The sequence below is a fragment of the Mustelus asterias genome, chromosome 1, assembly GCF_964213995.1.
Source record: "Mustelus asterias chromosome 1, sMusAst1.hap1.1, whole genome shotgun sequence".
Lineage (NCBI taxonomy): Eukaryota > Metazoa > Chordata > Chondrichthyes > Carcharhiniformes > Triakidae > Mustelus > Mustelus asterias.
Genome location: NC_135801.1, coordinates 157,639,272 through 157,667,000, shown reverse-complemented (window position 1 = coordinate 157,667,000; position 27,729 = coordinate 157,639,272). Strand labels below are relative to the sequence as shown.

General features: G+C 41.5%; 1 protein-coding gene across 3 annotated transcripts in view; it reads right to left on the bottom strand.

The window, feature by feature from the left end:
* Nucleotides 1-27,729, bottom strand: part of mtmr12 (myotubularin related protein 12) — an 82,341-nt gene that overhangs the window by 11,887 nt on the left and 42,725 nt on the right. For all 3 annotated transcript variants that reach the window (XM_078221205.1, XM_078221213.1, XM_078221220.1), the window contains exons 9-14: nucleotides 23,733-23,839; nucleotides 19,710-19,840; nucleotides 18,294-18,372; nucleotides 8,760-8,830; nucleotides 8,270-8,439; nucleotides 3,381-3,551 (exon numbers count right to left, since the gene is read on the bottom strand). In XM_078221205.1, the coding sequence (XP_078077331.1) occupies nucleotides 3,381-3,551; nucleotides 8,270-8,439; nucleotides 8,760-8,830; nucleotides 18,294-18,372; nucleotides 19,710-19,840; nucleotides 23,733-23,839 (729 nt within the window). The remainder of the gene's footprint in view (nucleotides 1-3,380; nucleotides 3,552-8,269; nucleotides 8,440-8,759; nucleotides 8,831-18,293; nucleotides 18,373-19,709; nucleotides 19,841-23,732; nucleotides 23,840-27,729) is intronic.

Below are 27,729 nucleotides of genomic sequence, written 5' to 3'. Positions count from 1 at the left end.
GAACAAAAGTGAAAGTAGACACTTGAATAAGAAATTTACTAAATGACGGAAAACAGAATAGCGATAAATAGTGTTTATCAGACTGGAGAAAGTTTGTAGTGGAGTTCCCGAGGGGGTCAATATTAGGACACTTGCTTTTCCTGATATATATTAAAGTCATAGAGGTTTACAGCATGGAAACAGGCCCTTTGGCCCAACTGGTCCATGCCGCCCCTTTTTTTTAAAACCCCTAAGCTAGTCCCAATTGCCCACGTTTGGCTCATATCCCTCTATACCCATCTTACCCATGTACGGTCACCTAGACTGCGTCAGGGCATGATTTCAAAATTTGCAGACGACATGAAGATTGGGAGCATTGTCAACTGTCACAAGGATAGTTTTGAACTTCAAAGGGAAATAGACATGTTGGTGGATTGGACAGACAAATGGCAGATGCAGTTCAATACAGAGAAGGAGGAGATGATTGATAGGAAGAATGTGGAGAGAGTATAAAGTAAAGGGAAACTCTAAAGGAGGTGTACAAACAAAGGGACCTTGGTAAATATGTGCATACATCATTGAAGGTGGCAGGGCAAGTTGAGACAGCAGTTAACAAAACATATTGTATCTTACGCTTTATTAATAGGAGCACTGAGTACAAGAGTAAAGAGGTCATGTTGAACTTGTAGAAGACACTAGTTAGGCCTCATCTAGTGTACTGCGTCCAGTTCTGGGTGCCACACTTGAGGAAGGATGTGAAGGCATTGGAAAGAGTGAAGAGAAGATTCACAAGAAGGGGCGGCACGGTAGCACAGTGGTTAGCACTGCTGCTTCACAGCTCCAGCGTCCCGGGTTCGATTCCCGGCTCGGGTCACTGTCTGTGTGGAGTTTGCACATTCTCCTCGTGTCTGCGTGGGTTTCCTCCGGGTGCTCTGGTTTCCTCCCACAGTCCAAAGATGTGCGGGTTAGGTTGATTGGCCAGGTTAAAAATTGCCCCTTAGAGTCCTGAGATGCGTAGGTTAAGAGGGATTAGCAGGTAAATATGTGGGGGTAGGGCCTGGATGGGATTGTGGTCGGTGCAGACTCGATGGGCCGAATGGCCTCCTTCTGCACTGTAGGGTTTCTAAGATTCTATGATTCCAGAGATGAAGGACTGTAGCCATGAGGATAGATTGGAGGAGTTGGGACTATTGAGAGGAAACCTGATAGAGGTATTCAAGATCCTTAGGGTGATGGACAGGGTAAATAGACAGAAACTGTACCTGCTCAAGAGTACATAAAGAACTCGAGGGCATATATTGAAAATAATAGGCAAAAAGGAATTGAATTGATGCAAGGAAATACTTTTTCACCAAGAGGGTGGTTGGAGTCAGGAATGCACTTCCTTAGAGGAAGGTGGAGACAGGTTTGATCAAGGCATTCAAAAGGGAATGGTTATCTGAAAAGTTAGATCGTGAAAGATTACAGGGATATAGCAGGGGATTGGAACTAGGTAGAATGCTCTTTCAGAGAGCCAGTGTAGATCTGATGGTCCAAATGGCCCCCTCCTGCACAGTAAACATTGTGATTTTTCACTATGCACTCAGCAGGACATTTCACAAGAATACAAATAAGGGAAAACAACAATTTATTCTGTACGAGAGTGCTCATTGTTTGGCAAGTGGAATCTGATTGGGAGAGGTATGGCATTTGCACACCTCAGGCCAAATACAGTGCACACGTACATTAGTAACCCTATTACCATTATGTTAACACATAGGGCCCTGTTCTTTGCAGACAGAAAGAACATGTACACACATTGCACCCATTTCTCTAAACAAAATAAGAGTCTGTCATTCACTGATTCATTTCTCAGGGCAATGCCTTGACCAATCAGCGCTGATTTAAATTTCAAACAAAGCTTGGCTGTTAACAATCGCCATCAACAGGCGCATTCTCCATGGCAACACCTCTACCAGAGTCCATTTGCCAACCAATCAGCATCCTCTTCACAGACGACATAAATTGCTGTTTTCCCTTTATATTGGTATTCTTGCAAAATGCCCTGATGAGCACAAGATGAAAAGTTCTAACGTTTCTTTTTTCAGCAATAAAAGAACAGAATTGGCATTTACACTAACATAACTCAAGTTCTAATATGTTAACTTGTGTTCTAACAGCAATTGCAAAATCAAGAATTGAGTGAGTTTATATTGTACAGCATTACTGATCGAAAACATTGATGGATAATGGATCAACATTCATAACTAGTTGTAGTTGTGGACAGGAAGGGGATGTTGTTTTTGGTTAAAAACATTACAAATTTTATAGAATGTGGAAGTTTTCCAGCACTAAAGGAAAACACTTGACTCAAAATGCCTCCGAATTGCTATCTACTCCAACATGCCACCACTAAGCACTTCTTCCCTCTTCTATCAGCATTCCAAAAGAGACCATTCTCTTCACGATACTCTGGCCTAGACCTTGCTTACCCCAAACACCACCTTCTGTTCCCATATCCCCATCTCCCTTCTCACGTTCCAAATACTCCTTCCAGGTGAAACAGCAATTTACTTTCACTTTGTATCACTGATCACTATGTGGCTTCCTCTATGTTAGGGACTCTAAACTTGGGTGATCATTTTGCGAAGCACCTCTGTTCATGTCACTTAGAAGTGAGCTGTTGGTCACCTAATATTTTAATTCTGGACTTCACTCCCAGTCTGACCTCAGCTTCCTAAACTGTGACACTGAAGCTCAAAGTAAGTTCCAGGAATAGCACCTCATCTTTTGATTAATAATTTTCCAGCCTTCCAGATTCAATGTGGAGTTCAACAATTTTAAATCATAACCTCTGCTCCCATTTCTTCTTTTTGATTGTGGAAGCAGCTACTGGTAACAATTCTGCATTTTCCCATTAACATGTCCTCCAGGCACATCTTTTGTTTCTTTATTTGTTCCATTACCACCTCCTCTTCTTTTGGTCTGGCACCAACATCCTATTCTCCACCCTGTCACAGAACTTCCCTTTTCTCCTTTCCTTCCCTGCCTCTGTGCTCGTTAATATTGCTGCCATTCTGATAAAAGGTCAGCCGTCCTGAAACATTAATAATAGTTTTTCTCTCCACAAGTGCTGCCAGACCTGCAGAATTTTCTGCTTTTATTTCATATTTTAAGCACCTGCTGTATTTAGCTTTTGTATAAGATAATTGATACCACTTTAGCATGCTCCAAGATTATAACTTCCCTTTAGCATTGTAATAGATCTCAGAAACAGATTTCCATTTATGTAGGCTTTAGAAATGTATGGTTAAGGAACCATAATCCAGATTCACAGGCATCATAAATCTGGCAAATCAACAGTGATTCAGTAACACAAGCAAACAAATGCAAAGAATCTGAAGACACTTTGTAACACCTACCATTTGGTTATTGTCCCTTTGCCATGGGGAATTGAACAGGAAGGTGCTAAAGATAGGGATGTACATGCTGTCTGACAATATAGTCATGTAGGTCTCTGTAAACTCAAAGGCTGGTGGATATTGCTGAAGTAACTGCCACACACATTCCAAGAAGAGAAGAAATACTGGTGCCTTTAACATACATATAAAAAAAGTTGTAAAAAATTGTAACATATTTATCAAAGCTCATACCAATTTTACAAACAAAATTTAAGTAATGATGCAATGGCTATTTTTGATCATAATAAACTCACGACTTTGTAGATAAGACAAATGACCTCAAAGAACAAAGAGCAAAGAAAATTACAGCACAGGAACAGGCCCTTCGGCCCTCCAAGCCTGCACCGACCATGCTGCCTGACTGAACTAAAACCCCCAACCCTTCCGGGGACCATATCCCTCTATTCCCATCCTATTCATTCCACAATTTCTGTAAAAGGGTGCTGCTATGGGAACATGGGTCCTGGTTATATCGGTTTTTTCATGACATGTAGAATATCCTTTGTTCCAATCCTACTGATGTCCCTTCCCTGACCCCTTCTTTCTGGCAAAATCATGCACTGATGCCACTTCCTATTCCTGTTCCAAACTGCAAAACTTTGCGTCTTAACTTCCATCTCACATTCAATGGATCATCCTCTGGTGCCGTCGTGCTGGCAAACATCCTCCTCCTCAGCATTCCAAAGGAATTATTCTCTCCATTACACATTGATCCACCCTGAACTACTCTCCAAACACACAACCCCAAACCCCCTTCCCATGCAAGCAGGAAATGCAACATTTGACATTTCACCCCCTCCCTTCCCATTGCTGGAGCGCCAAATACTCGCCCGGGTGAAACAACTTGTTTGTTCTTCAACCAATTTAGAAAATTTATTCACTGCTTACAATGTGTCGGGCCACACTAAACAGACAAAATGCAGGTTGAATCATCTCTGTCGAACACCTCTGTTGAGTCTGTACCCGTGACCAAGCTTCTGGTTGCTTTCCACTTTCATTCTCCATTATATTGCCACCTCTCTGACCTTGACGAAAGCTCAAAGTGCAAGACCCCATCTTTCTATAAACATGCTATAGCTTTCTGGCCTTGAATTTAACAACTTTAGATCTTAATCACGACTCCATTTTCTTTTGGACATCAGGCGCTGGTAATGAGGGGAAGGTTGTATCACTTCCACTCCCAGTTGTTCTGATGTGAGCTGCTGCTTTGGGTGGGTACTCCCCTGTGGTACATCGCCAGCTGGGCCACAGTGTTACGGGTGATGTATTAGCATGGATAGAGGATTGGTTCACTAACAGAAAGCAAAGAGTGGGGATAAATGGGTGTTTTACTGGTTGGCAATCAGTGACTAGTGGTGTGCCTCAGGGATCAGTGTTGGGACCGCAATTGTTTACGATTTACATAGATGATTTGGAGTTGGGGACCAAGTGTTGTGTGTCAAAATTCGCAGATGACACTAAGACGAATCATAGAAACCCTACAGTGCAGAAAGAGGCCGTTTGGCCCATCGAGTCTGCACCAACCACAATCCCACCCAGGCCCTACCCCCATATCCCGACATATTTACGCACTAATCCCTTTAACTGACGCATCTCAGGACACTTTGGGACAATTTTAACATGGCCAATCAACCTACCCCGCACATCTTTGGATGAGTTGGTGTGAGTTGGATGAGTTACATCTTTGGATGAGTTGCAGAGCAAAGTGTGCAGAGGATGCTGAAAGTCTGCAAAGGGATATAGATAGTCTAAGTGAGCGGACGAGGGTCTGGCAGATGGAGTACAATGTTGGTAAATGTGAGATCATCCATTTTGGTAGGAATAACAGCAAAATGGACTATTATTTAAATGGTAAACAATTGCAGCATGCTGCTGTGCAGAGGGACCTGGGTGTCCTTGTGCAGGAATCACAAGGAGTTGGTTTGCAGGTGCAGCAGATAGTTAAGAAAGCAAATGGAATTTTGTCCTTCATTGCTAGAGGGATGGAGTTTAAAAACAGTGAGGTTGTGTTGCAGCTGTATAAGGTGCTGGTGAGGCCACACCTGGAGTACTGTGTACAGTTTTGGTCTCCTTACTTAAGGATATACTGGCACTGGAGGGGGTGCAGAGGAGATTCACTAGGTTGATTCCGGAGTTGAGCGGGTTGGCTTATGAGGAGAGACTGAGTAGACTGGGGCTATACTCATTGGAATTCAGAAGAATGAGGGGAGATCTTATAGAAACAGTCAAGATTATGAAGGGAATAGATAAAATAGAAGCAGGGAAGTTGTTTCCACTGGCGGGTGAAACTAGAACTAGGTGGCATGGCCTCAAAATAAGGGGAAGCAGATTTAGGACTGAGTTGAGGAGGAACTTCTTCACATAAAGGTTGTGAATCTGTGGAATTCCCTGCAGTTGATGCTACCTCATTGAATGTTTTTAAGGCAAGGATAGATAAATTTTTGAACAGTAAAGGAATTAAGGGTTATGGTGAGCGGGTGGGTAAGTGGAGCTGAGACCGCAAAAAGATCAGCCATGATCTTATTGAATGGTGGAGCAGGTTCGAGGGGCCAGATGGCCTACTCCTGCTCCTAGTTCTTCCTAGTTCTTATTCCTGGGGTTGAAGTGCTTCACTTCTACCACAATAATAGACAATGCAGCCTTTTTCTCCATGGCATTTCTATTCCTTCCCTCTTGTGCTGTTGCTGCCCTGTAACCATTTAAACCTCCCTCGGAACCCACCTGTTACAGGACTTCAAAATACTCTGGGATTTAAAACACTAATAAAGAATATTAGAACAGAGTGGATTAACCTAGGATAAGAATCACAGATTGCCTTGTATATATTTTGTAGAGGTATTGTCTGCATAGAAACACATATAACCATAGTTAGAGAATTTAAACACGTATTTTTGAAAGTACAGGCACAGGGTTTGAGGACATCATGGAAAATAGGCCAGTAAAGTGAACCACATTCCTTACAAAATACACTTATAGAAGCATAACTCTTATCAGCATGAGTACCAAACAGCTCAGTGAATGAAACATTCATTGAACAAGGACAAGCTAATGATTCCAGACAGTTAATGAATAGGCCGAGTATATAACCAGATAAGAGTTAGTCCAGATGACCATGGGAAAATCAGGCAGAAACCGTTAGAACTTATTGTTCCCATGCCATCAGAGAATCTGTAATTGGCCAAGATATATGACACTTAATAATAATGATTGAGCTGTACTAATGATGATTGGTTCATTTCCAATTGGGATGAGCCAGTGAGTGTGTAAAATGACTTTTGGAAATTGTACGATTATATTGCCGATGTGATGCAGCTTCAGAGAAACGTTGGATGTCCAGCCCGTGTTGATCAATGGTCTTTCACCAGAATACTGTGGTCGTGAGTCTGTTAGCTGAAGTTAAGTTCGATACTTAGCCTCAGAAAAAACCCCATCCTTTGTTTCTCTACTATATACTGGGACATCTCGTCATAGAATCGTAGAAACCCTACAGTAGAGAAAGAGGCCATTCGGCCCATCGAGTCTGCACCGACCACAATCCCACCCAGGTCCTACTCCCATATCCCTACATATTTTACCCACTAATCCCTCTAATCTCCGCATCCCAGGACACTAAGGGACAATTTTAGCATGGCCAATCAACCTAACCCGCACATCTTTGGACTGTGGGAGGAAACCGGAGCACCCGGAGGAAACCCATGCAGACATGAGGAGAATGTGCAAACTCCACACAGACAGTGACCCAAGCCGGGAATCGAACCCAGGTCCCTGGAGCTGTGAAGCAGCAGTGCTAACCACTGTGCTACCGTGCCGCCCAACTGTGCTACCGTGCCGCCCATTTTACAATTTAATCATTCCTGTACTCACCCCATCAGAATTCTGTTTTGTTCTTCTCATGTCCCTTTCCCTGGCTCTGTAATTGTTCGAAGATTCCTGGCTCTGTATTTGTTTAAAGTCTCACCTTCTCTATCTTTTTCCAGTTCTGAAGAAGCATCATTAATCTGAAATATTAACTCGGTTTCTCTTTCCAGGTACTGCCAGACCCGCTGAGTGTTTCCAGTATTTTATGTTACTTTGTTTAAAATACTTAAGCTTTGTTTAACATATGTGGTAACAGTACTGAAAACAAAGCATTTTTTAAAGCTAAATATCTCTGTGGAGTCATTTGTCCTGTTTTGATTATTAAAAATTTTAATTGTTACTTCGGCTGAAGGTTATGATTCAGGTTCCTTCCAGTAATGCAGAAAACTGCTCGTTACAGGAACTACAAATCTAAAAATCATCAGAACCCCTGCATCACAGGTGAGCGCAAAGCCCCGAACATACACTTCCTACTTTCCAGGAGCTCCCCACTGTATACCCTAGCCAAGATCTTTGGTTCATGCCACTTGGGAAGAGGAAGTGGTTGCAGGTCACTAAAAGATCATTTTCCTCCTAAAGATATAACTGTGGTACACCACTACACCCTGCTAGGCAAAATGTTGGAAGTAACTCTACTTAAGTTTTGAGAATTGTTTACCAATTTGCAAGTCATCTTAAATTATGCAGAGAAAGCACTCAAAGTATCCACTGTAACACAGGATTAATTTTCCACTTAATATAGTACACAAAATTGGAAGAACACTTTACTTAGTCACATAAACCAAGATGCAGCAATACACCAACATTCAACTTTTTATCTACATCTTGCCCGACAGTTACAGAATCAACTGGAAACAATTTGCACAGAAAAATAACAAATTCCACTTCACGTGTTACAAAACTACATTGCAGATTATCATTGGACACAGCTATCATTTCAAATTTAGCCGTGGAAAGCAATTACTCACGTCTCTTAATTGTTTCAACCGTACCTCTTTATCATTGTTTCGCAGAAGATTACATCGATCCAGAAAACAATGGCAGCCCATCACCCACTCCTTCTGAATTAAACTCTGGAAGCCAGATATTGTTCTAAAATATGGGTCTATGATCACCTGGACCAGACTAGATATTAGACAGCACAAATCAGAGCAATTTTCTTCTGTGTGGGGGGGAAAAAGACAAGAATACACTTAAAATGGGTTCTCTAGTGTGTAGGAAAGCAGTTATAGTTGGGGGAAATCGGTAAAGATATGGAAGAGAAGCATGGGCAATCTAGCGATACAACCCACCACCACCCCCACCCAGTTAAAAGGTTCATTTTAAATTTAAATGAAGAGGCTCTGATTAAATAAAGTAGACAGAATGATTAATAGAAGTTAAAACTTATGTCCCACATTATATTTTGTTTGATCTTAGAATATGGCAATGTTGCAAGAGCTCAATATTAAGCAAAAGAAAAGTAATCTAACTATTCCTTACCCACAAGTACCACAGATGCATTATGATGCTCCAGGCATTCAACAATATCCAAGGCTTTCTTCAGACATTGCCTGTAAAAGGAACACAGTCCACATCTCATGTACTGGAACAAGATTGAAGTTCTATTTTTGATGACAACTGTCAGAGGACTTCAAAATACTCTGGGATTTAAAACACTAATAAAGAATATTAGAACAGAGTAGGTTAACTTAGGATAAGAATCACAGACTGCCTTATATATTTTTTGCAGAGGTACTGTGCATAGAAACACATAGCCACAAAGTTAGAGAATTTAAACATATATTTTTGAAAGTGTATTATTGAATCATGCATACATCTTGGATGCTGTAGTTGCGTGATTTTGTATTAGCCAAAGTTAAGCTCAATACTTAGCCTCTGAAAAAACCCCAACAATAACTAATCTTAAAAATAGCAATGCCATCTTCCAATTATCCTTCACTTATTTTACCACCAAAACAGAGTAGATAACTATCTGGACACTGCTGTGGGCACACTCAAATAGGGATATGAAAAGCTGGTCCAATATTGAGTCACAGGCCATATTTCCTGCATGAGTTGTCAGCATTTGCAACACCAGGGGCCTCATGCATTTGGAGAGGAAGGATTTTGGTCTGCTCGCCTGTCCAGCACTTCCAAAGGAAAATCTAGGAAAGAAGGGCAGTCAGTGAAATGGCAGTGACTGTGCAGTCAGGAGACCAGCGGTGCTGCTCCTGCCTCCACAAAAAGGTGTTGAAGATTTTCATTCGAAAAACAACTTTAATTTTAGTTTGTAGTCGCTAAATCCCGAGTGGCATAGGCTTGCTCGATTTCCATCAAGAGGTTCTAAAATAGGCATTAGGCCCTTCATTTACATATGGAGAGGACCATCCAACAAGGGCTCCTGAAAAATGGCTTCACAGAATTCTTTTACAAATGTTCTTGGGAAGCAGGTCTACAAAACTGACTCTTCTGCTGCCTCTTTGTACTGTAAACCAGATCCAACATGGTCCAATTTCTACATGTTTTATTCTGTATTATATACGCACAGTTACCTTGGATTACCTACCACCAGGAGGAGACACAAGCTGATGGAAGGGCAAGGATAATGTATTTTGCTCATGCAGACAGAAACTAGTTACCCAAAAGTTCAGGGAGGAATAATTAAAACTCTATATAATCTCAATTCAGATTTACAGACCGTTACGATCCCAATTGATGTGAAACCTGGCAGGACAGATCCTAACTTTGTTTTAGAGATCATGGAGGTAAGTTACTGACCAAATTCACAGAAGTCTGTTGATGAACTTTTAACAAAGATTAAAACATTTATGAAACAAGAAAAATGAAGTATATTACACCAGTCAGAAATGGTTGGAAAGATCTCAATACAAACAGAAGGTGATGTTTCAATTTCCCAACATTTCTTTTACCCCAGCAATACCCTTACACATACAAAAACCCAGTGGAGATTTGCCATCATCTTAACACGAAGGCTTCCTGCTTAGTCTATGCCAGCTGCAAACAGTTTTCTGGTGGATTTGAGCGTTCACTAGATGCTTGTTCCCAGCTGGAATCTCTCGCCAAGACACCCAAAACCACACTCTAAACTCACTGCTACTTCCATTGTAGAGTAAACACAAGTTCCCGAAACACACACCCTCAGCAGCCTTGTAGCATTTCTTATTAGAGCGCTTAGATTCTGGTCTTCACTCTGATATACACACTCAACTTATTTCTCTGTCTCTGTGCCTAGTTTTTTTCCCATTTTCTTCCCCCCCCCCCATCAAAAAATCTAAATTTACAAAATAATTCTTCCTTCTGAGCCTAAATTTTAATGCCTCAACATTTAAAGCAAAATGCAAGAAGGCTCCATGAAAGTGCAAAACCAGTCTATACCTTCACGAAGAGTACAGGAAAATATCAGAAAACACTTCATTGCACAACACTTGCTTGGTCTTGGAAGTGATTGTAGTACAAAGGGTGCTCAGGTAGTAAGGGTTAATGTGGGAATGGCAAAAAAAGTATCACCCACCTGATGATTTAGAGTGTCACATGATGGTAGACTGTGCAGCTAGAAAGGTCAGCATGGAAATAGCACCTAGTTAGGGCCATACCTTGGAGATATACATATAGTTGTCTCAAAACAATTCATGCTCAAATCTCCAGATCTCTTAGTGAGACACCTAACAACCTTACAACATAGTGGCAGCTAATGAATGAACCCAGGACCTCAAAGCAGCAGATGAAAGATCCCAAAATTCCAGAGAATTGAAAAGTTAAGAAACTACAGTCTGACCTGAGTGAAGTGTCCCTAATTCCAAGAAATTCACCTAAAAAAATTAGTCATGGAGGCTCAAGACAAAAGATCCATTGTGCAGCTGAGAAGGACTCCACCACAGCATATGGGATCCACTACTAAATCTGATCAAAGACAGGAGGCAAAGGACCTAACCAGATTGCAAATAGATGAACAAAAGCCAAACCTAGTCAAACGCAGAGTCAAAGAACCAAGCCAGATCACAAATGGGCAACCAAAATTCACCAAAAGGCTGAACTAACCTTTTTAAAATAATCAGGGCAATAATCAGGCAGAGCATAAGGATTGTTTAACCAGCTCAGCTGAAAGAAAGCTGCAGTTGGATCTACAGTTGGCATCATACCACCTGAGCTCAAATTAACAAACAAAATTAAAACATAACGCAGAGCAAAAGGAAAATGCCTTCAAATTGATTTCTCAAGCTTAGAGAAGCAAATTTCTGGCAAAAGCTGTCAGTTTAAAAGGTTTCCTGCAGAATTTCCAAGTTTTAAAGATGGCTCCAAGATTGCAATGAGAGCCCATTGTAACCAACATGCACAGAAGGAGAAAAAATGGTTACTGCAGTACAATCTTGGAGAAAATCCCCTAGTCACCACACTCCGGCGCCTGTTCGGGTACAGAGGGAGAATTTTTAGTACAGTCAATGCATCTAACCAGCACATCTTTCAGACTGTAGGAGGAAACTGGGAGAACGTGCAGACTCCACACAGACAGTGACCCAACCGTGCGAATCGAACCCGGGTTGCTACTGCTGAGAGGCAGCAGTGCTAACAACCACTGTGCCACTCCAAGTATTTCAAACATCAAGTTTTGGAGTGCAGATCTTTAAAAAAAAAATCCAGAACACCCCCAACGCTGCACCAAAAGGGCAAGGAGACACCAGGGCGAAGGATACAACATCAAAGCAAAACACAACATAGTCACAAACCATGTCAGCACAATAAAGAACTCAAGCCAAAGAGCTTAATGCAGAGGAAAGAGGCTGAGAAGGAGCCAAAAGGCTTGAAAAGAGTGTGTTTTGTAACTGGCAAATCAGTTCCCCAAACTGCAACAGCAGTGCTGAGCAAGCAGATGGCTGCAAGTAGAGGCAAGTTATCTGATGTAACGCAGAAGAAACAAAACATGCAAAGAGAGATTGAAGCTGTTCCACAGGAAAATGTTCATATCAAAACCAAGTTGGAAAGAACTCAACCAAAGTACAGCCATGCACAAGAGTGGCCTGGAAAGGTACTCAAAGTCATCACTGCCCTGAAAGTCTCTCTGAAGAATCAGTATTTGGCCCTAGAAAAAAAATGGGAGTTAAATAAGATTTTGAATGCTGCTCCAGAGAAAACTATTGGAACTGGTAGTGGTAACAAAGCAAAGCAATGAAATGAAGTGCAGTTGAAATGACAAGTAGTCAACAACAGAATAAAAACAGTTGAAAAGAACAGCTAATCATCCTTCAATATCAACTGCAAAATGAGTACATAACCCTTCGTAAGCATGAAAAAATAAAGACTGCCTTGCACAGCAGAACAAAGTCAAAGAGATTGTTGAATTACTAGAAAGCTGAAGACAAAGCAGTTGTGCTTAAAAAGGAAAATCCATTGAAGGATCCCACAGAAAAGCAAAATTAATTTAACGTCACTGAAAGAACTGAAGAACCAGTTGGCAAAGTAGACTCAGCAATGTTCAATATCTGAGGAGGGAGCTAAGTACAAGAATGAGACTACAGAGATGGAGAAAGCAATTGGACATTCAGAACAAAACTCAGAAAAATATTAAATTTCCAAAGATATATATATATTATGTATATGAAGAAATCGAAAGCAAGTTTATTAAGACTGTGTGAAAAGGATGAGTTCATGGAAAAAGTGATGAAATATGCAGAAGTCAAACTGAGGAAAAGGAAAAGAAGAAGAATTCACGTGTACAGGAGCAACAAAAAGTAGAAAGTCTGCAGTCCCAATTTGACTGAAAATTCTCAACCACTTTTGCAGCATACCCAACTGAAAACGGTGAACATAGATATTGTTAGGCTGAAGGACAGCTGAATGGAGAAGAGGAGGCATTAAAATAAAAATCTTTGGATCTTTCCAAGCTGCAAGCAAATAACGAAACCACAAGTAGCACAATTATGGAACGGAAATGAGTTACCGGAGACAGGACTTGACTAATTGTGGAACCTTGTGGTCGGTGCAGGCTCGAAAGGCCGTATGGTTTCGTTCTGCACTATAGGAATCTATGATTCAAAACAAAGGATAAGAATCATAGAATCCCTACAGTGCAGAAGGAGATCATTCAGCCCATCGAGTCTTCACCGACCACAATCTCACCCAGGCCCTATCCCCATAACGCCATGCATTTACTCTAGCTAGTCCCCCTGACGCTAAGGGGTAATTTAGCATGGCCAATCCACCTAACCCACACATTTTTGGACTGTGGGAGGAAACCGGAGCACTCAGAGGAAACCCTCGCAGACACGGGGAGAATGTGCAAACTCTATAAAGACAAAGACAGTGAACCAAGCCAGGAATCGAACCGGGTCCCTGGTGCTGTGAGGCAGCAGTGCTAACCATTGTCCTTCAGGCAAGTCACAAAGCTCTGCTGCAGGCAAAGAAAAGGCAGAAATAGGATTGGAAGATGTAAATCAGGCAGATGGGGGTAACATGGAAACCTGTCCATCATCTACAAGGCACAGGTCAGGAGTGTGATGGAATACTCTCCCACTTGTCTGGATGAGTGCAGGTCCAACAAATACTCAAGGAGCTTGACACCATCCAGGAAAACAGCCCGACTGATTGTTTCTGGAAGGGTTGCCATTCACTCCCTCCACCACCGACGAACAGTGGAAGCGCGTGTACAAGTGGCACCAAAGAATCTCACCAAGGCTTCTTAATCAGCACCTTCCAAACCCACAACTGCTACCATCTAGAAGGACAAGGGCAGCAAACACATTAGGAACCTGAAGTCCAAGTCACTCACCATCGTGACTTGGAAACATATCGCCATTCCTTCACTGTCATAGAGTCATAAAGGTTTACAGCGTGGAAACAAGCCCTTCAGCCCAACTTGTCCATGTCACCCTTTTTTTTTAAACCACTAAGCGAGTCCCAATTGTCCGTGTTCGGCCCATATCCCTTGATACCCATCTTACCCATGTAACCGTCTAAACACTTTTTAAAAGACAAAATTGTACCGGCCTCTACTATTACCTCTGGCAGCTTGTTCCAGGTGCTCACCACCCGGAGAGAAAAAATTGCCCTTCTGGACCCTTTTGCATCTCTCCCCTCTCACCTTAAGCCTCTAGTTTTAGATTCCCCTGCCTTTGGGAAAAGAAATTGACTATCTAGCTGATCTATGCCCCTCATTATTTTATAGATCTCTATAAGATCACCCCTCAGCCTCCTACACGCCAGAGAAAAGAGTCCCAGTCTATCCAGCCTCTCCTTATAACTCAAACCATTAAGTCCCAGTAGCATCCTAGTAAATCTTTTCTGCACTCTTTCCAGTTTAATAATATCCTTTCTATAATAGGGTGACCAGAACTGTACACAGTATTCCAAGTGTGGCCTTACCAATGTCTTGAACAACTTCAACAAGACGTCCCGACTCCTGTATTCAACGTTCTGACCAATGAAACCAAGCATGCCAAATGCCTTCTTCACCACTCTGTCCACCTGTGACTCTACTTTCAAGGAGCTATGAACATGTACCCCTAGATCTCTTTGTTCTAAAACACTCCCCAACGCCCTACCATTAACTGAGTAAGTCCTGCTCTGGTTCGATCTACCAAAATGCATCACCTCACATTTATCTAAATTAAGCTCCATCTGCCATTCGTCAGCCCACTGGCCCAATTGATCAAGATCCCGTTGCAATCCTAGATAACCTTCTTCACTGTCCACTATGCCACCAATCTTGGTGTCATCTGCAAACTTATTAACCATACCTACTGAATTCTCATCCAAATCATTGATATAAATGACAAATAACAATGGACACAGCACCGATCTCTGAAGCACACCGCTGGTCACAGGCCTCCAGTTTGAAAAACAACCCTGTACAACCATCCTCTGGCTTCTGTCGTTAAGCCAATTTTATATCCATTTGGCTATCTCACCCTCGATCCCATGAGATTTAACCTTATGCAACAACCTACCATGTGATACCTTGTCAAAGACCTTGCTAAAGTCCATGTAGACAACATCAACTGCACTGCCCTCATCTACCTTCTTGGTTACCCCTTCAAAACACACAAATTTGAGAGACATGATTTTCCACTCACAAAGCCATGCTCACTGTCCCTAATCAGTCGTGTCTCTAAATGCCTGTAGATTCTGTGTCTCAAAATACCTTCCAATAACTTACCCACCACAGATGAGGCTCATCGGCCTGTAGTTCCCAGGCTTTTCCCTGCAGCCCTTCTTAAACAAAGGCACAACATTTGCCACCTTCCAATCTTCAGGCACCTCACCTGTGACTATCGATGATTCAAATATCTCTGCTAGGGGACCCGCAATATCCTCCCTAGCCTCCCACAATGTCCTGGGATACACTTCATCAGGTCCTGAGGATTTATCTACCTTGATGCATTTTAAGACTTCCAGCACTTGTTATATGCACACTCCTCAAGACATCACTATTTATTTCCCCAAGTTCCTGAACATCCATGCCTTTTTCAACAGTAAATACTGATGAGAAATATTCATTTAGGATCTGTCATTGTGTTGAAATCCTGGAACTCCCTCCTGAACAGTATTGTGGGTGTACCTCCACCACATGGACTCCAAATGTTCAAGGCAGCAGCTCACCACCATGTTCTCAAGAGCAATAAATGCTGGCATAGCCAGTGATGCCCACATCCCATAAATGAATTAAAACTCAAGCCTCCATCCCATTATCTTCTGGCCTTACACCTAGAAACTCCATATAATAGATTAGTGGTTATCATTGGTACCTCACAGCGCCAGGGACCCCAGGTTCGATTTCTGGTTTGGGTCACTGTCTATGTGGAGTTAGCACGTTCTCTCCGTGTCTGTGTGGGTTTCCTTCAGGTGCTCTGGTTTCCTCCCACAGTCCGAAAGATGTGCTGCTTAGGTGCATTGGCCATGCTAAATTCTCCCTCATTGTACCAGAACAGGTACCGGAGTGTGGCAACTAGGGGATTTTCACAGTAACTTCATTGCAGTGTGACAAGCCTACTTGTGACACTAATAAATAAACAAACTTTAACTTTATTGAAATGTCATTATATATTGAATGGGTAAAAACTAAAGGATATGGTAAAAAGATTTAGGAGTTCATGTTAGCCACCTAATGCTTGTTTTCCTACATCACAACAGTGTTAACAGTTCACAAGTACTTCAGTGGCTGGGAATGATTTGAGACACCCTGAAGTTTTAAGAGTTCTTCTTGCATGATCTTGTACAAAATCAAAATAACCATGCATCATCTCTTTAGATTAATAGACATATTTGCAACAAACTATCTAATTATCCAGGGAATCAATTTAAACAAAAAATACTATAATCTGAACTTGTTACTTCTAAAAATGCTAAAGAATTATACATTGTTTCCATAAACTAGAAGTTGCAGAGCTGTGAAAGTCTCTTCAATTTGTTGTGACTGAGATTACTGTAACATTGATGAAACACAAATCTAACATTCCCATTGTTCAAAGTTTTAATAACTTAGTAATATCACTTCACACTAATATAAATATGGCTCAGTGCTTCCCAATGCATCCACTGGTTCAGTCGTGTGTCACAGGAGTATAAATTTTATAGACGTGAAGTTTTGCAGTGGTGAAGGATTGCACAATCCAAGTCTTGGACACCAAACTGCATTTTGCAATTTCACGAATTATGAACGCATGAAAAGCAATAGAAATGCACGTGTATTGAAACAAAATAGAAAGGGTTAAACAAAATTCCAATAGGAAGTTGAAGCATGTGTGTTGAAAGATACTGCCGCTGAATCCCCATTATATAAAAGAGCTTTTTCTTTCTCGGATGCAACAATTGAAATACTATACACATCTGTAGGAGTCAGATAAGCACCCAGCTCTTGTTTATGACTTTGATTCTTGCAAGAGACTGAATGGTGGGAAGCTCCTTATTTTGAGGCCGTGCATTTCATTATTCAACACGCCAAGTGAGCAGTGTTGAAAATACAGATGTACAGAACTTGTACAAATACTATGGTATTTACTTTATGCAGGGAAATTTCAGAGTTACTTCACTTCATGTTAATGTAAGCCTTACTTGTGACTAAAAAATAAACTTTTAACTTTATAATTTGCATCCTAGAGTTTTGGAATCATTAGGAGTGGCAGGGTGGCACAGAGGTTAGCACTGCTGCCTCACAGCGCCAGGGACCTGGGTTCAAGTCCGGCCTCGGGTGTGGAGTTTGCACATTCCCCCCGTGTCTGCGTGGGTTTCCTCTGGGTCCTCCGGTTTCCTCCCACAGTCCAAAGATGTGGGGGTTAGGTTAATTGGCCATGCCAAATTGACTCTCGTGTCACTGGATTAGATTAGAAGGGTAAATATGTGGGGGGTTATGGGAATAGGGCCTGGGTGGGATTGTAGTCGGTGCAAGTTCGATGGGCCAAATGGCCTCCTTCTGCACTGTAGGGATTCTACGATTTGAACTGCAAGGGCTGCCCTAAAATCCCCTATTTTAGAAGGTGTCAAAAAGACAACTGCAAATACTAAAACACAAAAATGAAATGAACTTAACAGTCAGGCAAGGTGAGGTTTTCCTAATTGACAGCCACAGAATAATTAGACTAGTTATTTGTAAAAAAAAGTTTTTCTTTAGCTTTTTAATGCTCCTGTAGCAGCAAGTACAGTGGGGTTGACTCTCAAATGCCCTCTAAAATGGAGGGCAGTTAGGGATGGACAATAAATACTGATGCTGCCGGTGACGCCCACATCCCATAAATGAAATGAATAAAAAATGCAGAAGCAAAAAAAAAACCCACTGAGCTTTGCCAACAAGAAATTGTTCGATGATGTTGCACTTCCAATGTAACCTTACTATGAATGTTTAGAAAATGTAAACAAAAGCGTAAAATGAAAATTAAACTGGCCTCAATTATGACAGGATTAATGGAATAACTTCATTGATGCATTAAACATTTCTGCTGTCATTCTATAAACCAATTCAAGAAACAAACTATAGTGCACTAAAAAAATAATAATGATTTAACAATACAGGAAAGAGGCACAAACCTGATAGCTTCTAGCCAACTTGCATTCTCTAAAACAGACAGCCATTTAATGTCAGACTCCCAGAATTCAGCAGCATTATCTGGTCAAGAACAATCAACATTATTATTACACTGACTATATCTAGAACAACACACAATGAGTTAATCAACCTCAGGCAACTTGACCTCATTCATGGATTCTGTACAAAGTTGACAGATCTAAGACTTTGAAAAATAATTAAAATATAGAGTTAGTTTGAATTAATTTATTGGTTGCTTATAAAACAATACCAATCAATGTATTTTTATGGCTCAGTCTTTTTAATTAGAAAACATTGTAAATGTATCTATGTATGCAAAACACAATTGCGCCATAACACTCTGGAGTGCTGTTCACCAGGCGTCAACTGTAGCTTTAGATTTCTAGAACGGTTCAAATTTACCCCAAATACAAACTAATAGCATATTGTGGGACAAGACTAGACAGCATACATGCTTGCTCAAGTAGAGTCATAGAGGTTTACAGCATGGAAGCAGGCCCTTCGGCCCAACTTGTCCATGCCGCCCTTTCTTTTTAAAACCCCCTAAGCTAATCCCAATTGCCCACATTTGGCCCATATCCCTCGATACCCATCCTACCCATGTAACTATCTAAATGCTTTTTAAAAGACAAAATTGTACCCACCTCTACTACTACCTCTGGCAGCTTGTTCCAGACACTCACCACCTTGTGAGAGAAAAAACTGCCCCTCTGGACCCTTTTGTATCTCTCCCCTCTCACCTTAAACCCATGCCCTCTAGTTTTAGACTCCCCACCTCTGGGAAAAGATATTGACTATCTAGTTGATCTGTGCCCCTCATTATTTGATAGACCTCTATAAGATCACCCCTCAGCCTCCTTCGCTCCAGAGAAAAAAGTCCCAGTCTATTCAGTCTCTCCTTATAACTTAATCCATCAAGTCCTGGTAGCATCCTAGTAAATCTTTTCTGCACTCTTTCTAGTTTAATAATATCCTTTCTATAATAGGGTGACCAGAATTGCACACAGTATTCCAAGTGTGGCCTTACCAATGTCTTGTACAACTTCAACAAGACGTTCCAAATATCATTTTCCTTCAAGGAACAACCCATTAGCACAATACCAAAAAGTTCAAGTCAATATTACTTTCATACATTCCTGTGAACTAATCAGTATCATTGGTTTAAAACCATCTTAATGACCAAGGTCCTTTGTTTACAAGGTTCAAAAATAAAAGCTTAATTTTACAAAAAAAGTCACAAGTTAGTTAAGGCAATAGCCACTTTCAAGCTTAGAATGTGAAATTTATAGGGCTCATTTCAAACGAAAAGAAAGATCGAAATGCTTTTAAACAGAGTTGCATTGCTCCTTGTTAGGAACCACATTAGTTACACTATTTAATGGACAAAATGAGTTTACCTGGCAAGAATAGCTGCTTAAATCTGCTGTAAAAAGCCTGTATTTCCTGCAAAGTTGGGAGTGTGGCGGAAAGGATCTCAGTCCTGAATGTGTGATTCAAGTGATGGGTTTCTCCGAGAACTTGGAGCTGCCTGCAAATCAGAAGTAGTGTAACCATTAGGTTGTAAAAGTCATCTAAGCCAGGGGCGCTGGCAGAACAGTTTAAATTTTATACATTTCTTACAAATGCTGCATTCACAGCCCGCACCCCTGGCAATAACATTTCTAAGGAGTGGGGAGAGATGCGGTGTTAGCTTCCAATGGAAAATATTTAAACACTACTCTGTTGATTGGATTTTTGAACATAAATCAGGAAAAAAAGCGGTATTTGAAGTTTCATGTCCAGAGTTCAAAGTCCTGATTACCAAGTGACATCCCTTTCAATTGACAAATCAGTACATTATGTTGACCACAATCGGTGAGAAGCAAGGACACAGAATGTATTCCTATGAGGTTGGGAGAAGAAGGTTTTAAGGAACTTCAAGTGCCTAAAACAAAGTGACTCTAATCAAGCTGGCCAAATCCTGAAAGAACAGAGCATCTCGACTTGGCCTGCCAGACTGTGTACTTATTCATTGTGGTAGAAGGGAGGGAGCTCCACAAGGATCAGTGCTGGACCACTGCTGTTCACAATCTACATTAATAATTTACATTTTGAATTCAAAATCACAATTTCTAAATTTGCAGATGACTCCAGCTTGGCGGCGTGACGTGACGTCAATATCGAGAAGCACTGTAACAAATTATAGGATGACATCGATAACCTTGCAGAATGATAACCTTGCAGAATGATAACCTTGCAGAATTGGCAAATCGTATTAAACAGAGATAAATGAAAGGTAGTATTATTAACCAGAAGGTGCAAGTTAAGGTGGGGCAGAGAACAGAGGGATCTCAGATTACAAACACATCAATCACTAAAAGGTTGCACCACATGTTATCATGGCTGTAAAAATGCAAACTAAGCACTGGTCTTTAATCCTAGAGAGGTAGAACATAGAACATAGAACATTACAGCGCAGAACAGGCCCTTCGGCCCACGATGTTACACCGACCAGTTAAAAAAAAAACTGTGACCCTCCAACCTAAACCAATTTCTTTTCGTCCATGAACCTATCTACGGATCTCTTAAACGCCCCCAAACTAGGCGCATTTACTACTGATGCTGGCAGGGCATTCCAATCCCTCACCACCCTCTGGGTAAAGAACCTATCCCTGACATCGGTTCTATAACTACCCCCCCTCAATCTAAAGCCATGCCCCCTCGTGCTGGATTTCTCCATCAGAGGAAAAAGGCTATCACTATCCACCCTATCTAAACCTCTAATCATCTTATATGTTTCAATAAGATCCCCTCTTAGCTGCCGCCTTTCCAGCGAAAACAATCCCAAATCCCTCAGCCTCTCCTCATAGGATCTCCCCTCCATACCAGGCAACATCCTGGTAAACCTCCTCTGCACCCTCTCCAAAGCCTCCACATCCTTCCTGTAATGTGGGGACCAGAACTGCACACAGTACTCCAAGTGCGGCCGCACCAGGGTTGTGTACAGTTGCAACATAACGCTACGACTCCTAAATTCAATCCCCCTACCCATAAACGCCAAGACACCATATGCCTTCTTAACAACCTTATCTACTTGATTCCCAACTTTCAGGGATCTATGCACACATACACCTAGATCCCTCTGCTCCTCCACACTATTCAAAGTCCTCCCGTTAGCCCTATACTCAACACATCTGTTATTCCTACCAAAGTGAATTACCTCACACTTCTCCGCATTAAACTCCATCCGCCACCTCTCGGCCCAACTTTGCAACCTGTCTAAGTCTTCCTGCAAACTACGACACCCTTCCTCACTGTCTACCACACCACCGACTTTGGTGTCATCAGCAAATTTGCTAATCCACCCAACTATACCCTCATCCAGATCATTAATAAATATTACAAACAGCAGTGGCCCCAAAACAGATCCCTGAGGTACACCACTTGTAACCGCACTCCATGATGAATATTTACTATCAACCACCACCCTCTGTTTCCTATCCGCTAGCCAATTCCTGATCCAATTTCCTAGATCACCCCCAATCCCATACATCTGCATTTTCTGCAGAAGCCTACCATGGTGAACCTTATCAAACGCCTTACTAAAATCCATATATACCACGTCCACTGCCTTGCCCCCATCCACCTCCTTGGTCACTTTCTCAAAAAACTCAATAAGGTTAGTAAGGCACGACCTACCTGCCACAAAACCATGCTGACTATCACCTATCAATTCATTACTCTCCAAATAACTATAAATCCTATCCCTTATAATTTTTTCCAAATTAGAACGGTAAAATGGGGAAGTTAAGCTAAACCTTTATCGAACCTTGGTTTGACAACACCCAGAAGACTGTGCAGTTCTGGACACCATATTATAAAAGAAGGATAGATGCAATGGGGGAGGGTACAGAAAATTCTTGGACATATGTATTGGAAAATGATTGACATGGTGGATCGCTACTCTCTTGAAAAGGAGAGGGGTGACCTAACAGAGATCTTTAAAATTAATGAATGGTTTTGTTAGAGTGGATACAGAGAGGATGCTACCTCTTATGGGAAAGAGCATAACTAGAGGCCATTAATACAAGATGGTCGCTAAGAAATCCAATAAGGAATTTGGAAGAAAACTCATTACCCAACCAATGGTGAGACTGTGGAACTCACTACCATAGACTGGCTGAAGTGAATAGCACTGACGCGTTTAAGGGGAAACTAGACAAGTATATGAGGAAGGAAATAGAGAGTTGCAATGGTTACAGGTCACAGTGCAGCAATTCTGCAAGGCTATTTATGATAATACCTCCAAGACCACAAGAGTAGCTAAATCAAGAGATCATCATCATTTCCAAGTTGCTCTCCAATCACATCATGACTTGGACAAATATTAGCAACTCTTTATTGTGACTAGGTTAAACTGCTGAAATTTCCAAGGCAACAATTGTAAGAATTGCAGCAATGCAAAAAGATGACCATTAAGCTCTTGAAACAACTAGGATCAGCAATAATTGTGACCTTATGAGCACTGCCAACGTCCCAAGAACCACATTTCAATGGAAATCAATCTTAAATTTGTTTGAACAAAATGCAACTTTCTATGAACATGCTCACAGGCAAAGTGTCTTTCATTAATCTACGTACAAATGCAGCGTTCCATTATGTTAATTATGATTCCATTCCTCTTTCTAAATGACATATTAAAAATTAATAATGCGCTATGGTGTTGGCATGTCAAATTACAAGAACTTTGCTTAGGCAGAATATCAATGTAATCTTCTCAATGTGGCATTAACAAATTATTGCTATAATATGCTGCACACCATCATGGAAATAATTAGCTGGTTCTTGCACACACTGCAAAAATTGACAAATTTCAACTTAGTTGGGCAGGCCATGTCTCCCACATCGATGGCCAAAGAATTCCCAAGCAGATCTCCTATGAAGAACTGTCTCAGGGCAAAGAGCATCAAGATGGTCAGTTCAAACAATACAAGGGCACCCTAAACAAGAGCTGTACAAACTTCTATACCGCAGACCACCTCTCTTGGGAAAGCACTGCAGCCAACCAGCTCATGTGCAGGTGAGCACTGAAATTTGGTTCAACATGTTGAGGGGCATCTGTGCCAAACTTTAAACATCCAACATGCCCAGAGGAAGGCCAGAAGTGGTACAGCTATAGGAACTGCCAGGTCTGTGGATGTCCATGCTGATCCTGTATTGTACTCTCTAGTCATGAGATGACACACAGACAATGAAAAAATTTACAACATAGACATGCATTAATAATGAGGAATCTATCAAAATTGGTTACACTTTCCCCAAGTATTGTGACAGGAAGTTAAAAATATAGGTCACGTGGCAACAAAAAAAAAGCCACCTTTCCCAAGTTGGAAGCCCAGCTGCAGATCTTTACGGACAATTTAACAGGAGTGGCTACTGACCTGTCAATCCAAGCTTTGTCCATTTGAGAAGTGCTGTCATCAGCTGTTTCAGGAGAAGCTGCCATCTTCAACAATGCACAACCACTGGAATGAGACCAGCACCAAAGCTGCATGTGGGTAATTTAGAAACATTTTAAAAATGCAACATATACATGGATGTGGAGAGTTAACATGCAACACTCTCACAACCAGAACACAATCGCACACGGCTGAAGCGCACATTTCAAAATACCTTTATTGGAGAAACATGTCCTTTGGCATTTCATGGGCACAAAGGAAAACCAACATCAAGTGAAAGCGCAATAAAAGAGGTGATTTGCATAGGCCTGAAACATTAATTCGGTTTCTCTTTCTACAGATGTCATCTGACCTGCTGATAATTTCCAACATTTTCTGTTTTCATTGGAGTGATAAAGGATGGTCACAGAAGCGGGTTTTAAGGAGTGAATTCCAGAGCACAGGATTTGGTATTTGAAGGCACATCTAACAACAATAGTTAACAAGGGTGGGGGCAATGCACATGAGCTGACATCAGAAGGATGGAGAGTTCAGAGGTTGAGGATAGGACCTTCTGTGGGGTTGTGGATCAGAGGCAGCCAGGTCCCCACCTCATGCTGCCAAAATCCCACAAACCCATTTTTAAAAAGAGGTCAGATGGGAGTCAGAATGGTGACAAACAATGATTCAATTCTTACAAGTTATCACCAGTTGGGCCCCACCTCCTTAGAGGAGCTGCAGCTCTCCCTCACTTTTGCAATGAGCACTGCTTGCTGGTTAAAATGATTCCTCCTACTGCACCTGCACCCCCCCCTCCCCCCTACCAACACAATGCATATGTTCTTATTGATTACCATTTAGGGACTTTCCAGTTGGCAAACGACTTTGCACTTCAGGCCAGAAGTCGGCCAAGTCATCAAGGCCACCTCAAGTCGAGAAACAGTGGGGTTGGGGGGGGGGCACCAAGATTAATCCCACAAGAAATAACACACCTATGCTATCATGGCTACTGCGCCATCTCTGCAGCCTTTGGTTGCCCTGGATAGGCATCCATCGTCATTTTAAATTTAAAAAAAAGAAAACTGACCTTTTCTTCAGAGGGTGCCTCCATGTTGAGGTGGGCATTTTAGGAACACACTCTGGAACCTAAAATTGGTGCAGACATCAGGTTCCTGACCATGGAACTGAAATCCTGCCCAGGGTGTAGCAAGGCCATGAAGGGATTTAAGCACCAGGGCAATAATCTAAAATTTGAATTGGTAGGGAATGGCCACCAATGTAGGTGAGCAAATGTATCAAAATATAATTTGGTGGTCACTTTAATTATCGATCACTGCAAGACGATCAGCGAGAGAATCCCCAAGCAGCAATGGGGGTTAAGACACAGAGGAGAACTTTAGACCAAGAATCAGTGAGAGCAGCAACAAGGGTGAAATGTTAACACAAGCCAGTCAGAAGCCAAAAAAGGGGCAATATCACAGGGAAACAAGTGGATTATTGACTAGTATTTCCCACCTAAGCTAGCAATCAGAGTCCCATAGAATCCCTACAGTGCACAAGGAGGCCATCCAGCCCATCGAGACTGTGCTGACTGTCCAAATGAGCATCTTGCCCTATTTACTATGTCTAATCTCACAGCGCCAGAGAACTGGGTTCGATTCCCAGCTTTGGTCACTAACTGTGTGGAGTTTGCACGTTCTCCCTGTGTCTGCGTGGGTTTCCTCCGGGTGCTCTGGTTTCCTCCCACAGTCCAAAGATGTACCGGTTAGGTGAACTGGCCATGCTAAATTCTCCCTCAGTGTATCCAAACTGAGATACACTGTTTGGCACCGGAGTGGCGACTAGGGGTTTTTCATAGCAACTTCATTGCAGTGTGAATGTAAGCCTATTTGTGACTAATAAATAAACTTTAATCCAACTAATTTACTCATTTTTGGATTAAATGCGTCTAATCTTTTTTCAAAGAAAGGCTTATTACTACAAATAAAGTACATTTTTTTTTAAAAACAGGAAAACCGTAAGATGCTTAGTGAGTATCTGCTGTTAGGATGCATCTGTAAAGAGCTGCAAGATAGAAAAACAAAAAGATTTTTTTAAATCCTCAAGTAGTGACCTTCTAATTCATTAAACAGAACGAAAGTATGAATCTAGCGAGTCCACTATTTGATTAATTGGTAGGGTTTATTGGACTGCTACAGTTTAACTTAATACAGAAAGTGGAGGTGAGAAGAGGTATCAATTTAACTTAAAAATAATTAGTGTTGTGAAGTTTGTGTTTGTAAAATTATAAAAAAGCTTCTAAAATGCTAAGAGTTATAAAATTGCATGGTCTGTTTAAAAAAGAAGAGGTAGTTTTTTGCTATGCTTAGAGAGTTAAGAGATGCAGGTGCATGCTGTACACAGACTGAAACATTGTATCATGAGCCTAGACAGTGGTGCCGCGGGTTGTTTTTGAAGTTTGCCGAATCAGTTTAAACTAGGCATTTGAATAGCAGCAGCCTATCAGGTTTGAATTTGACGTTTTGATAACCTGTAAACCAATCCTATTGTGGGGATTTTGGTATGTCATCAGGGGTATAAGAACCAGCTCCCAGCTCCAGAGAGCCAGACAGCAACTGCCACAGCTCACAGCTCTTTCTGCTTTAGAGAGACAGCCAGTAACTGTCATCTACCAATGTAATAGCCACATTTATATCTTAAAAGAAAGCCTCATCTTAATTGCAAAGTGCCAACAGAAGATAGTAAAGATAGAAGATAAAGACAGAGGATTCCAAAAGATAACACCTGGTTGCATTTTGAGTGTGACTAAAAATTCTACTTTTTTTTGTTACTAAGTGGAAATTGTATTTATCTAAAAAACATTCCATTAGAAGTCTTTTATTCAGTTTGTTAATAGTTTAGTTAACCTGTTGACTGTTAGTTAGACGAATAAAGTGTTACTTATTGCCTTTACAGAGAGTGTCTCAGGTAGTTATTTTGATTTGACCACTAAAACCTGAAGTGCAGATATTCCCCCTTTCTCACGCACTTTTAACAGATTATGAAGGGAGGTACTTCTGAGTGGTTGAGTGTTAGTTCTCAGAGAGGAGGTCAACCTCGCCTTTCATAACAATTAGTTACTCAAGACACTAAGGGTACTAGGACAGGTGATATTTTGTGACTGCAGAATGTGGGAGTTCCTGGACACCATGATGATCCAGGGCAAACATATCTGCAGTAAGCACCTGCAACTGGAGGAGACTGTCTCAGCTCAGAGTCATTGAGCTGGAGGCAGAGCTGCAGACACTGCAACACTTCAGGAAACGGGAATATTACCTGGATGCTTTGTTCCAAAGACATTCAAGCAGGGGGGTATAAATAGGAATATAATGATAGTAGGGGACAATATAGTCAGGTGGATAGTCATGGTTCTCCGCAACCCAGAGCGAGAGCCTGGAATGCTGTGTTGCCTGCCCGAAGGCTGGAGAACAATTTGCAATGGGAGGACAAGGATCCAGTTCGACACTGGTAGAACTAAAAAAAAAAAAAGAGGTTCTGCTTGAGAGTGTATGAACAACTAGGGGCCAAATTAAAGAGCCAAATCTTAAAGGTAATAATCACCTGAGCCACAAGCAAATGGTGTAGGGTAAATAAGATGCGTCAAATTTGTGGCTCAAAAATTGGTGCGAGGGAAATGGATTTCCAATTCCTCGGTCACGAACACCAGTATCGGGGAAAGTGGGCACTGTACCACTGGGGCAACCATCACCTGAACCGTGCTAGGACCAGTGTTCTGGCGAGTCATATAACTAGTGCAGTAGAGGGGGTTTTAAACTAAATAGCGAGAGTGAGGAATATAGTTTAGGAGGGTGTGATAAATTAAAGATAGAGGAGAAGGCAAAAGAGCAACAACTGGAATTGGTAATCGGAGTGTGGCAGCAAAGGACAGACCATACAAACTTAATTATGTGCCAGCAGATAAGGCTAGAGGTTGCAAAAATAATAAGGGTCAAAGATGCTA